The sequence below is a fragment of the Oncorhynchus masou genome, chromosome 23 (genome assembly GCF_036934945.1).
Source record: "Oncorhynchus masou masou isolate Uvic2021 chromosome 23, UVic_Omas_1.1, whole genome shotgun sequence".
NCBI classification, from domain to species: domain Eukaryota; kingdom Metazoa; phylum Chordata; class Actinopteri; order Salmoniformes; family Salmonidae; genus Oncorhynchus; species Oncorhynchus masou.
The window spans coordinates 46,301,952-46,315,301 of NC_088234.1; the positions used below are offsets into that span (position 1 = coordinate 46,301,952).

Sequence of the window (13,350 nt, forward strand, 5' to 3'; positions counted from 1 at the left end):
GCCCACACTGCTGCTCGATCATCCTATTTCTCCAACTTAAGTGAGGAATATAAGAACAAGCCAAAATGTATTTTTGATACTGTCGCAAAACTATCTAAAAAGCAGCATTCCTCAATAGAAGATGGCTTTCACTTCAGCAGTGATAAACTCATGAACTTCTTTGAGGAAAAGATCATGATCATTAGAAAGCAAATAACAGACTCCTCCTTAAATCTGAATGTTTTTCTAGAATCTTGACTTGAACCAAAAAAAATGATCATATTACTCCAGTGCTAACCTCGCTACACTGGCTTCCTGTTAAGGCAAAGGATGATTTCAAAGTTTTACAGCTAACCTACAAAGCATTACATGGGCTTGCTCCTACCCATCTTTCCGATTTGGTCCTGCCGTACATACATACACGTACGCTACAGTCACAAGACGCAGGCCTCCGAACGGTCCCTAGAATTTCTAAGCAGCAAGAGGCAGGGCTTTCTCCTATAGAGCTCCATTTTTATGGAATGGTCTGCCTACCCATGTGAGAGATGCTCCAGTTTCAACTGTTCTGCCTGCTGCTATGGAACCCTGACCTGTTCACCGGACGTGCTACTTGTCCCAGGCCTGCTGTTTTCAACTCTCTAGAGACAGCAGGAGCGATAGAGATGAGAGGTCGACCGATTAATCGGAATGGCCGATTCATGAGGGCCGATTTCAAGTGTTCATAACAATCGGAAATCTGTATTTTTGGGCACCCATTTGCCGGTTTAAAAATATATATATATTCATACCTTTATTTAACTAGGCAAGTCAGTTAAGAACACATTCTTATTTTCAATGACGGCCTAGGAATGGTGGGTTAACTGCCTCGTTCAGGGGCAGAACGACAGATTTGTACCTTGTCAGCTCGGGGGATCCAATCTTGAAACCTTACAGTTAACTAGCCTAACGCAATAACGACCTGCCTTTCTCTCGTTGCACTCCACAAGGAGACTGCCTGTTACGCGAATGCAGTAAACCAAGGTAAGTTTCTAGCTAGCATTAAACTTATCTTATAAAAAACAATCAATCATAATCACTAGTTAACTACACATGGTTGATGATATTACTAGATATTATCTAGCTGGTCCTGCGTTGCATATAATCTGACTGAGCATACAAGCACACAAGTATCTAAGTATCTGACTGAGCGGTGGTAGGCAGAAGCAGGCGCGTAAACATTCATTCTAACAGCACTTTTGTGCGTTTTCCCAGCAGCTCTTCATTGTGCATCAAGCATTACGCTGTTTATGACTTCAAGCCTATCAACTCCCGAGATGAGGCTGGTGTAACCGAAGTGAAATGGCTAGCTAGTTAGTGCGCGCTAATAGCGTTTCAAACATCACTCGCTCTGAGCCTTCTAGTAGTTGTTCCCCTTGCTCTACATGGGTAACGCTGCTTCGATGGTGGCTGTTGTCGTTGTGTTGCTGGTTCGAGCCCAGGGAGGAGCGATGAGGGGGACGGAAGCCATACTGTTACACTGGCAATACTAAAGTGCCTATAAGAACATCCAATAGTCAAAGGTTAATGAAATACAAATGGTATAGAGAGAAATAGTCCTATAATTCCTATAATAACTACAACCTAAAACTTCTTACCTGGGAATATTGAAGACTCATGCTAAAAGGAACCACCAGCTTTCATATGTTCTCATGTTCTGAGCAAGGAACTGAAACGTTAGCTTTCTTAATTAGCACATATTTCACTTTTACTTTCTTCTCCAATGACAATTACAACAATACTGAATGAACACTTGTTTTTACTTAATATAATACATCAACAAAAAAATCTATTTAGCCTCAACTAAATAATGAAACATATTCAATTTGGTTTAAATAATGCAAAAACAAAGTGTTGGAGAAGAAAGTAAAAGTGCAATATGTGCTATGTAAGAAAGCTAACGTTTCAGTTCCTTGCTCAGAACATGAGAACATATGAAAGCTGGTGGTTACTTTTAACATGAGACTTAAATATTCCAAGGTAAGAGGTTTTAGGTTGTAGTTAATATAGTATTTATAGGACTCTCTCTCTATACCATTTGTATGACTATTGGATGTTCTTATAGGCACTTTAGTATTGCCAGTGTAACAGTATAGCTTCCGTCCCTCTCCTCGCCCCAACCTGGGCTCGAACCAGGAACACATCGACAACAGCCACCCTCGAAGCAGTGTTACCCATCGCTCCACAAAATCCACAGCCCTCTGCAAGGGGAACAACTACTCCAAGTCTCAGAGCGAGGGACGTTTGAAACGCTATTAGCACGCACCCCGCTAACTAGCTAGTCATTTCACATCGGTTTCACCAGCCTAATCTCGGGAGTTGATAGGCTTGAAGTCATAAACAGCTCAATGCTTGAAGCACAGCGAATAGCTGCTGGAAAAACGTACAAAAGTGCTGTTTGAATGAATACTTACGAGCCTTCTGCTGCCTACCACCGCTCAGTCAGACTGCTCGATCAAATTTCAAATCATAGACTTAATTATAACATAATAAAACAGAAATATGAGACTTAGGTCATTAATATGGTCAAATGCGGAAACTATCATTTCGAAAACAAAACGTTTATTCTTTCAGTAAAATACGGAACCTTCCCATATTTTAACTAACGGGTGGCATCCCTAAGTCTAAATATTGCTGTTACATTGTACAACCTTCAATGATATGTCATAATTAAGTCAAATTCTCGCAAAAGCGCACCTCATCGATTATATGCAACGCAGGACACGCTAGATAAACTAGTAATATCATCAGCCATGTGTAGTTAACTAGTGATTATGATTGATTGTTTTTTTTTATAACTTACCTTGGCTTCTTACTGCATTCGCTTAACAGGCAGGCTCCTCGTGGAGTGCAATGAGAGGCAGGTGGTTCGAGCGTTGGACTAGTTAACTGTAAGGTTGCAAGATTGAATCCCCGAGTTGACAAGGTACAAATCTGTCATTCTGCCCCTGAACAAGGCAGTTAACACACTGTTCCTAGGCCGTCATTGACAATAAGAATGTGTTCTTAACTGACTTGCCTAGTTAAATAAAAGTGTAAAAAAATATATATACATGCTTTTTCTAAATTATTACTATTATTTCTTTTTTTCCCGGCCAAATCGGTATCCAAAAATACAGATTTCCGATTGTTATGAAAACTTGAAATTGGCCCTAATTAAAATCGGTCATTCCGATTAATCGGTCAACTTCTACTCACTGCACAGGTTCCCATAGTTAGGTGCAGGATGATGTGTGTCGTCATAAATCTTGCCCTTGGAGGCAGAACTGAGCAATTTCCGCTAGATGGGCAAGCTGCAGAGTCAAATGTGGCTATATTGTAAAAATTCAGGAAAACCAAAACAAGCTTTTTGGTCTGAATTTAAGGTTAGGCATTCGGGTTAGCAGTGTGGTTAGGGTTAAGTTTAGCTTTAAAATAAGATTTTATGACATAGTGGCTGTGCCAGCTAGTGACCTTCCTGCAGAGCTGCATTCAGTGCAAGATTAATGACAATAAATGCCAACCTGCTAATTAGGCTTACCATTGCCCACAGACTCTCAATTTCAAAATTTAAATAGGAAGTGTTGTCAGTCAATGAAAATAGAAAATGCTAGGAAAACTAAAGCTAAAGGAGAGATTAACTAGTGGCTAAATCAAGAATTTAAGCCCTTTTTTGGCAAATAAAGCTACAAGTCATGCAGAAATACCATTATTCAGGTCAATGATGCTTACAGACGAGTATTACACATACGTAGTGACTGATTTACCTAATAGGGGTCTGTGTTTTACATTGCAGCACATGCTCAGTCATCCAATAAACAACCACACTTAACAAACTGCGTAACCGAAAATAAACTGTGTCCTGAACTATAAGCGTGTTTTGGATAGTAAGGGGAGAGGAACTCCAGGCAGATGGGTCATGTTTCACACCAACACACCAAAAACATCAGGTATCATAGCCTAACTAATAAACAGACTACAGAACCAGTGTGCAGATGTAAAACAGACAGGGGCCAAGTCCTCACATATTAAGTAGACTACACAAAACATTCCCCCTTACTTTTCACAGCTCATCAGTGATAAAGAAATATTAATAGTGGTAAAGGACCGTCTAGGTGAAAGCAAGAGGGCAGAAACACTGCCTAGCCTACTAGTAAGCCTGCTTTTTCTGTCTTGTCAGTTAAGATCAGTGGTCTATATAGAAAGGAAGGTGATAAGTATAGAATGTATTACCACCATGTCTCAGTCTCTCATTTCCAATATGGCTGACACTGGAACAGTATAAGAAAGAAATTATCAAAGCCCCACCATACCTGCGTCATGAGAGGCCAGAGCCCGGAGCATCTTCCCAGCACTTCTACGGGTTTGTTGCTCCTTGTTGCAGAGCAGCTCCATGAGCAGGTCCAGGGCACCGGTCTCCTTGAAGACACCCACCAGTGAGCCGATGCTGGCGTAGGCACTCAGCACATGGATGGTGTGTGTGATGCTTATGGCAAAGTCGCTCTTCTTGGTCATCTGCTTGCGGGCCCTCCTGACCAAGTTCTTGACATCGTCCTTCATGTCAGAGAGCTCCACCTCATCAAAGGTGACTTCATTAGGGAAATCTCCGCCGTGCCTCTCCTCTGCCTCCTGGAGGGGCCGCTGGGCATCTGCCTTGCGCTTGCCCAGCAGCGTGGGGCAGTTGGCGTAGACGTCCTCCATTGACATCCACATCAGGATGTTCTCCGTCTTGCTCTCGCCTGAGGTTGAACCGCCCACCCCTGAACTGCTTCCCCCTTCTCCTCCTGTCTCATTGCTCCCTCCACCTGAGCCACTACCGTCGTCTATGGCCAGCAGGCACCAGCGGATCAGGTACTCTGTCTGGCCATCATGAGTCCGCCGCTGCCGGATCAACTCCTCTGGGTAGGCCTGTAGCTTCGGGCCCAGCTGGACAAGCAGGTTTCCATTGCGGCGTTCACCTAACATGATCGCTGTAAGGAAAAAAATTAAGAATGAATGACTAATATCAATACTTGAGGTGGTGATACTTTGACCATATAAGATCAAATTAAAATAACACTGTTGGACAACTTGTAGCCAGGCTGTATCTTGTTAGCTTGTGCACCTCTATGGAAATTAAAGTGAGATACTGGATCAGTGAGGTATAACAAAAAACTACTGGATGGGCAAATCAGCCAATGAATGAAGACTTGGCTTGGCTGTTGACATATAATAAAGCTATTGGTGAATGGCAAGTATAGCTAACGTTCGCTAGTTTGCAATACATTTCCAGAAACTTTAGTTTCGTTTTCATTATGACCTATTTGAATATACATTTTTCGAGAAGAAAAGGTACATATCAACACATATGTAGCTAGCTACTATAGTTAACTAAATAACGGCAGTAATTTGCATAAGAGATTGAGTAGCAGTTGGCTAAACTATTAAACAGCAGTTGCAAATTCTAACGACGGTCAGTAAACGCCTAGCTTTTGTTAGCTAGTAACGTTAATGTAATTACATTTTATCCATTTTGACTATCAAAGCCCTCTTCAAACAACTGATTGTATCAGCTGGGACGTTAACGTTAGTCAGCTCCACCTTTTAAACACTAGCGAACGTTATCGTCCTATTTACTATGAAAAAGGTGTGGCTGCCAATGTCGCTGAATAACTCCAACAAGTTTACACTACAGACTGCCTCATCAGCGGGGGCCCTTTTTGACAAGACAACACTGCCTCAAATTATTAAAGAAGCTACATTACCTAGCTAGCTTGCTAACGCCTGACTCTGTTTCTAACGTTAGCAAGAAGATTTTACTAGCTACCAGTAACTAACATTGGCTACACTTTTTTGTATGTGTGATTTGCGGGTAATAACTGAACTAGAGCGGCCTAATAACACCAACATAGCAGGGGATCGATAACTCGTTTACCTCCAGTGTTACAGGGTTTCCCCTTCACTTCTTCCCCGCTCTTCTGTCGATGGAGCTTTCTTCTCCGTTTTAATGTATCGTTTCCCAGCCTGGAAAAAGTTTGTAGGCAGCGTTTGATACTACGGGGCACACCGCACGGTGACAGCAACGTATGGTTTAGAAACTGAGGTGACGGGTAGGAATTTCCCTGTGAAACGACCGGTTGTTACTAGTTACCACAGCCACAAAGTAAAAATTGGCTATATCGTGAAACAAAAACAAAAAAATAATTTTGGTCTTAATTTAAGGTTATGGCTAGGCATAAGGTTAGTAGTGTGGTTCGGTTTAAAACCAGATGTTATTAAAAAACATTTTAGAAATGGGCGGGGTTTATAACTTTGTGGCTGTAATAACTAGTGACGACCGAATGAAACCGCTTCACTTCCGCTTAACTTTCATATCATGTCCCTTAATGTCAAAGAGGAAGCGGAGAAGCGAGAGGTTTTACTCCAACCAAAAATATGTCCACCAAAATAAGCCCACGAAGTGAGTCATTTTTGTATGGAGGCCAATGAGGGAGTGTCGAATTTGGTCAACAAAAATGTAGTTGGTAATTTTCTAATATTTAATTGAATAGAAATGTCGTAATGGCTAGGTTGTTACCAATACACTGATATAGTGGCCTCTCGTGTAATTTTGATAACATTGAAAAAAAAAGACTTTATATCAGAGTTTTGACTGTTTTCATAAACATAGAGGATTCATCATGGATATGACCCGTTTTAGCATGCCCATTGCCAGTGAGGGCTTCCACCATTTTTAAGTAGGCAACTGGGTGGGGATTCCTATGAGTTGGAAGCAATCAGCAAATTAATAAGAAGATAATTTACTAGTTTTAAATTGAGATGGCCTCAATGATGTTGTCCATGCAGTTACAGACGCTATAATGGCACAGATACAAAAATGAGCCCTCTATCCATCTCTATGGACTATTGTTCAAACGCGTATGTGCCCTCTCATTGGCTAGATTCACAGATAGAACAACGAGACAGATATTTCTCCGGATGTATAAATGTGAAGTATCCGGTTGGCGTTCCCACTCACTACTTAATATCGTAGTGGGAGGAACCCCAGTGGCTGGCAGTGGGAGATGATGAAACGAGATGGATTCTGTTAATTTACTCATCAATGAGACATTTGATCTCAATACAGTTCTGTTCCAAACAGAGTGAACTAAGTTTGGTAGACTTGACCCTTTGCCAAAGTTTTAAGAAATTGTGTTGTTGGGCCTCCCGAGTGGCGCTGCGGACTAAGGTACTGCATTGCAGTGCTAGAGGCGTCACAACAGACCCAGGCTCGATCCCAGGCTGTATCACAACCGGCCGTGATCGGGACTCCCATGGGGTGGCGCACAATTGGCCCAGTGTTAGGGGAGGGTTTGGTGGGGAGGGGGTTACTTGGCTCATCGCGCTCTAGTGACTCCTAGTGGCGGGCCGGGTGCCTGGAGATTGACCTCTGCAGTCAGGTTAGGGGTGTTTCCTCTGACACATTGGCGCCGGCTGGCTTCCAGGTTAAGGGGGCAGGTGTTAAAAAGCGCGGTTTGGCGGTTCATGTTTTGGAGGATGCATGACTCGACCGGTTGGGGAGCTGGTTGGGGAGTTGCAGCGATGTGACAAGATCAAAATTGGGGAGGAAAAAGGGGGTTTACAATCAGAGCACTGTCAGTTTGGTATTTGGTATTTTATTAGGATCCCCATTAGCTGTTGCAAAGGCACACGTAGCATACATATCAATAGATACACACAAACTATCTAGGTCAAATAAGGGAGAGGCGTTGTGCCGTGAGGTGTTGCTTTATCTGTTTTTTTAAACCAGGTATACTGTTTATTTGAGCAATATGAGATGGAACGGCGTTCCATGCAATAATGGCTCTATATAAAACTGTACGCTTTCTTGAATTTGGGGACTGTGAAAAGACCCCTAGTGGCATGTCTGGTGGGGTAAGTGTGTGTGTCAGAGCTGTGTGTTCTTATAAAAATAAGTGATGCAGTCAGTCTTTCCTCAACTCTTAGCCAAGAGAGAGACTGGCATGCATAGTATTTATATCATCCCTCTGATTACAATGAACAGCAAGATGTGCCGCTCTGTTCTGGACCAGCTGCAGTTTAACTAGGTCTTTCCTTGCAGCACTCAACCACACGATTGGACAATAATCAAGATTAGACCAAACTAGAGCCTGCAGAACTTGCTTTTTGGAGTGTGGTGTCTAAAAAGCAGACCATCTCTTTATATCAGACAGACCTCTCCACATCTTTACAACCATTGAATCTATATATTTTAACCATGACACCACTGCCCAGCTCCAGGGGTCCCTCACCTGTATGAACTGGGATGCACTCGTGTCTGGTTCCAACAACAATATTGATCAAATGGTTACCACAATAACGGACTATATCAAGTTCTGTATACACTGTGTGATCCCCACGAGAACAACCATGGATAAATGACAAGATCAAAAACGCATTACGTATGAAGATTGCATTCTCCCATTGAGATATGCAGTCCCTACACCAACTGAACATGCCATTCAACAAGCCAAACTAGGGTACAAGAACAAGATGGAGGAGGAATTCAGCAACATGAATGCTAAGCATGCCTTTCAAAAAGTCAGGAAGTGTGCAGGCTACTCCGATAAACCATCTCCACAGGCTCATGATGACACAAAGCTTAGTGCAAGGCAGCGGGGCCACACGGGACACCGGGTCGAGTCCTAAAAGCCTGCACTGCTGAGCTCAGCCCCATCCTACACAGACTGTTTGACCTATCACTATCCATTAGCACAAAAACATCTACCATTGTCCCCATTCCCAAAAAGTCTCCTCAGACTGAGTTCAACCATTACCGACCTGTTGTCCTCGCTTCACTGATCATGAAATGCTTGGAAAGACTGGTTCTTAACATCCTACTGCCCACCATTCACTCCTCCCTTGATCCCTACCAGTTCGCTTACAAAGCGGGGAGAGGATCGGATGACGTGGTGGTCTGCATGCTGCACAGGCTCCTGGAATACTTGTAGGGAACAGGGAATTGCGCACACATCTTGTTCATGGATTTCAGCTCTGTCTTCATTACCATCCAACGCCACACTATAATCCAGAAGCTCAATAACCTGGACATATCTCCCACCATCGACCTCAGGCCGTGAGGATAGATGACACCCTGTCCTCTGTGCGCATCACCAACACCGGCGAGCCACAGGGTTGGGTTCTTAGTCCGTTAATCTACACCCTGAATACCAATGACTGCCAAAGCATGGGCCACAATACACTCCTTTTCAAGTACCCTGATGACACAGACATCCTGTCCCTCCTGAACGCCACCCCCTCTCCTTCCAGCAATATCAATCATCCGTTACCCAATTCAGTGAATGGTGATGCAATAACTACCTGGATCTCAACATCTCCAAAACAAAATAAATACCAACCAACTTCTGCAAAAAAAAACATGACAACCCTTTCCTCATCACCTGAGAGGCCATCGAAATGGTTCCTTCATTCAAATATCTCGGAATAACAATAGACCACAAACTCACCTTCGAATAACACACCACTGAAATAACTAAGAAATCACAGCAATGTCTGTCTGTCATCAGATGTATGTGCAACCTGTTCGTCAAACTCAAACTCCTTCTGCTACTATACCGGAGCATAATTGAACCACTACTCAACTACGGCAGCATCTGTTATCACAATACGCTCATAGTCTTACAACTCAACAAACTGAAGAATTTAAACTGATTGGCCTCCCCAAGTCCTCAACTCTCCCTTCTGAATAATCGCCCTTTCCATCGCAAAAGCCTGCCACATAATCTCCAGCCCGGACCACCCACATCACCATTGCCTTGATCATCACCTGTGCTTTGATCTCCTCCCATTAGGTCAAAGAAACCGGTTGATTCTGTGGTGCACTGAACATTTCAGGAGGAGTTTAATTCTGGGGGCTATCACCATAGTGAACAATTCCATGTAATTTCTCCCATGAAAGGGGGGGCACAATTTATGCCTGACTGTTTATTTTGTGTTATTACATGCCACCATGTGGGTAGGGCTGCCACACTGCGTCCGAATCAGGTCACCTGAATATAACTGTCACGGTCGTCCTCCTCTTCATCTGAAGAGGCGAGGCGAGAAGGATCGGAGGACCAAAATGCGGCGTGGTATGTGTTCATCATTAATTTAAATAAAGAAAACACTGAACACTGAAACACTATACAAAAAACAATAAACGAAATAACAACCGTGAAGCTAATGCGAACTGTGCTGAAACAAGCAATCAACATACAGAATCACCCACCACAACAGGACCAAGCGGCGTGGTAACGGGCAGCAGCAGGAGCAGCGAAATAAAGACTTCTGGACATGGGAAGAAATCCTCGACGGGAGAGGACCCTGGGCAAAGCCAGGAGAGTGTCGCCGCCCCAAGGTGCAGCAGGAGAAGCGGCAGCAGGAGCAGCGCGAGGAGGAATGGACATGGGAGGACAAATTGGCCGGAAAAGGACCCTGGGCACAGCCAGGAGAATATCGCCGCCCCAAAGAAGAGCTGGAGGTGGAGAAGGCGGAGAAGCGCTGGTATGAGGAGGCAGCACGGTGGCGTGTATGGAAGTCAGTCAAAAATGTATTGGGAGGGGGCACACAGGAAGTGTGGCGAAGCCAGGTAAGAGACCTGCGCCAACTTCCTGTGCTTACCGGGGGGCGAGAGAGACCGGGCAGGCACCATGTTATGCTGTGAAGCGCACGGTGTCCCCAGTGCAGGTGCATAGCCCGGTGCAGTACATACCAGCACCGCGTATCGGCCGGGCTAGAGTGGGCATCGAGCCAAGTGCCATGAAGCCGGCTCTACGCATCTGGTCTCCAGTGCGTCTCCTTGGGCCGGCTTACATGGCACCAGCCTTGCGCATGGTGTCCCCGGTTCGCCTGCATAGCCCAGTGCGGGCTTTTCCACCTCGCCACACTGGCAGGGCGACCGGGACCATTCAACCGGGTAAGGTTGGGCAGGCTCGGTGCTCAAGAGCTCCAGTGCGCCTGCACGGTCCGGTCTATCCGGTACCACCTCCACGCACCAGCCCTCCGGTGGCAGCCCTCCGCACCAGGCTGTCTCTCCGTCTCATCCTTACAGGTGCTCCTGCCTGTCCAGTGCTGCCGGAGCCTTCCTCCTCTCCAGCGCTGCCGGAGTCTCCCGCCTCTCCGGTGCTGCTAGAGCCTTCCTCCTCTCCAGCGCTGCCGGAGTCTCCCGCCAGCCCAGAGGCGCCAGAGCCCCTCAGCCCAGAGGCGCCAGAGCTTCCGCCCCTCTGTCCCGAGCAGCCAGAGCTTCCGCCCCTCTGTCTCGAGCAGCCAGAGCTTCCGCCCCTCTGTCCCGAGCTGCCCCTCTGTCCCGATCTGCCGCCCCTCTGTCCCGAGCTGACGCCCCTCTGCCCCGAGCTGCCGCCCCTCTGTCCAGTGGGGTCATTTAGTAGGGTCGCCGTGGTTAGGAAGCCACAGAAGCGGACAAGATGGTGGACTAAGACTATGGTGAAGTGAGGGCCACGTCCAGCACCAGAGCCGCCACCGCGGACAGATGCCCACCCAGACCCTCCCCAATAGGTTCAGGTTTTGCAGCCGGAGTCCGCACCTTGGGGGGGGGGGGTACTGTCACACCCTGACCATAGTTTGCTTTGTATGTTTCTATGTTTTGGCTGGTCAGGGTGTGATCTGAGTGGGCATTCTATGTTACATGTCTAGTTTGTCTATTTCTATGTTTGGCCTGATATGGTTCTCAATCAGAGGCAGGTGTTAGTCATTGTCTCTGATTGGGAACCATATTTAGGTAGCCTGTTTGGTGTTGGGTTTTGTGGGTGATTGTTCCAGTCTCTGTGTTTGCACCAGATAGGGCTATTTAGGTTTTCACATTTCTTGTTTTGTTAGTTTGTTCATGTGGAGTTGCTTTATTAAAGAACCATGAATAGTAACCACGCTGCATTTTGGTCCTCCGATCCTTTTCGCCTCTCCTCTTCGGAAGAAGAGGAGGAAATCCCTTACAATAACGAAAACTACCAAAACACAGCACACCCATTGCCACACAATAACATTAACCCTGGAGCAGTACTCATAGTTCATAGTTCAATTTGCACTTAATGTCCAATAACTACTCACTATGTCATGTTGAAATGTTATGTTGCAGCTGTGACAGTCACACCAGGATCCATACAGTAAGCAGTCCTGCAGAAGGGAGAGGGACTTGGCTAAAGGGTAGAGCTGCTTTCAAGGAGCGGGACTCAAACCCAGAAGCTTATAAGAAATCCCGCTATGCCCTCCAACGAACCATCAAACAGACAACGCGTCAATATCATACTAAGATCAAATCGTATTACACCGGCTCCGACGCTCGTCGGATGTCGCAGGGTTTTCAAACTATTACAGACTACAAAGGGAGGCACAGCCAAGAGCTTCCCAGTGACACAAGCCTACCAGACAAGCTAAATTACTTATATGGTGGCTTCGAGGCAAGTAACACTGAAACATGCATGAGAGCATCAGCTGTTCCGGACAACTGTGTGATCACGCTTTCCACAGCCGATGTGAGTAAGTCCTTTAAACAGGTCAACATTCACAAGGCTGCAGGGCCAGACGGATTACCAGAACGTGTACTCCGAGCATGCGCTGACCAACTGGCAAGTGTCTTCACTGACATTTTCAACCTCTCCCTGTCTGAGTTTGGAATACCAACATGTTTCAAGCATACCACCATAGTCCCTGTGCCCAAGAACACTAAGGTAACCAGCCTAAATGACTATCGACCCGTAGCACTTACGTCTGTAGCCATGAAGTGTTTGAAAGGCTGGTCATGGCTCACATCAACACCATTATCCCAGAAACCCTAGACACACTCCAATTTGCATACTGCCTCAACAGATCCACAGATGATGCAATCACTATTGCACTCCACACTGGCCTTTCACACATGAACAAAAGGAACACCTATGTGAGAGTGCTATTCATTGACTACAGCTCAGCGTTTAACACCATAGTGTCCTCAAAGCTCATCACTAAGCTATGGACCCTGGGACTAAACACCTCCCTCTGCAACTGGATCCTGGACTTCCTGACGGGCCGCCCCAGGTGGTAAGGGTAGGTAACAACACATCCGCCATGCTGATCCTCAACACGGGGGACCCTCAGGGGTGGGTGCTCAGTCCCCTCCTGTACTCCCTCTTCACTCATGATTGCACAGCCAGGCATGACTCCAACACCATAATTAAGGTTGCCAATGACACAACAGTGGTAGGCCTGATCACCGATAATGACGAGACAGCCTATAGGGAGGGGGTCAAAGACCTGACCGTGTGGTGTAAGGACAACAACCTCTCCCTCAACGTGATCAGGACAAAGGAGATGATTGTGGACTACAGGAAAAGTAGGACCGAGCCT

At 45.6% G+C, this 13,350-nt stretch overlaps 1 protein-coding gene across 4 annotated transcripts in view; it reads right to left on the reverse strand.

Moving 5' to 3' along the window:
• LOC135510915 (cullin-9-like) overlaps positions 1–6,203 on the reverse strand; it is a 70,248-nt gene extending 64,045 nt beyond the window's left edge. Inside the window, exons 1-2 of one of the 4 annotated variants that reach the window (XM_064932242.1) lie at positions 5,909–6,196; positions 4,308–4,964 (exon numbers count right to left, since the gene is read on the reverse strand). In XM_064932242.1, the coding sequence (XP_064788314.1) occupies positions 4,308–4,959 (652 nt within the window). In that variant the 5' untranslated portion in view covers positions 4,960–4,964; positions 5,909–6,196. Of the gene's footprint in view, positions 1–4,307; positions 4,965–5,908 lie in introns of all 4 variants that reach the window. The other 3 variants (XM_064932243.1, XM_064932244.1, XM_064932245.1) reach the window with 3 other exon arrangements.
• Between the last annotated feature and the right edge of the window lie 7,147 nt (positions 6,204–13,350).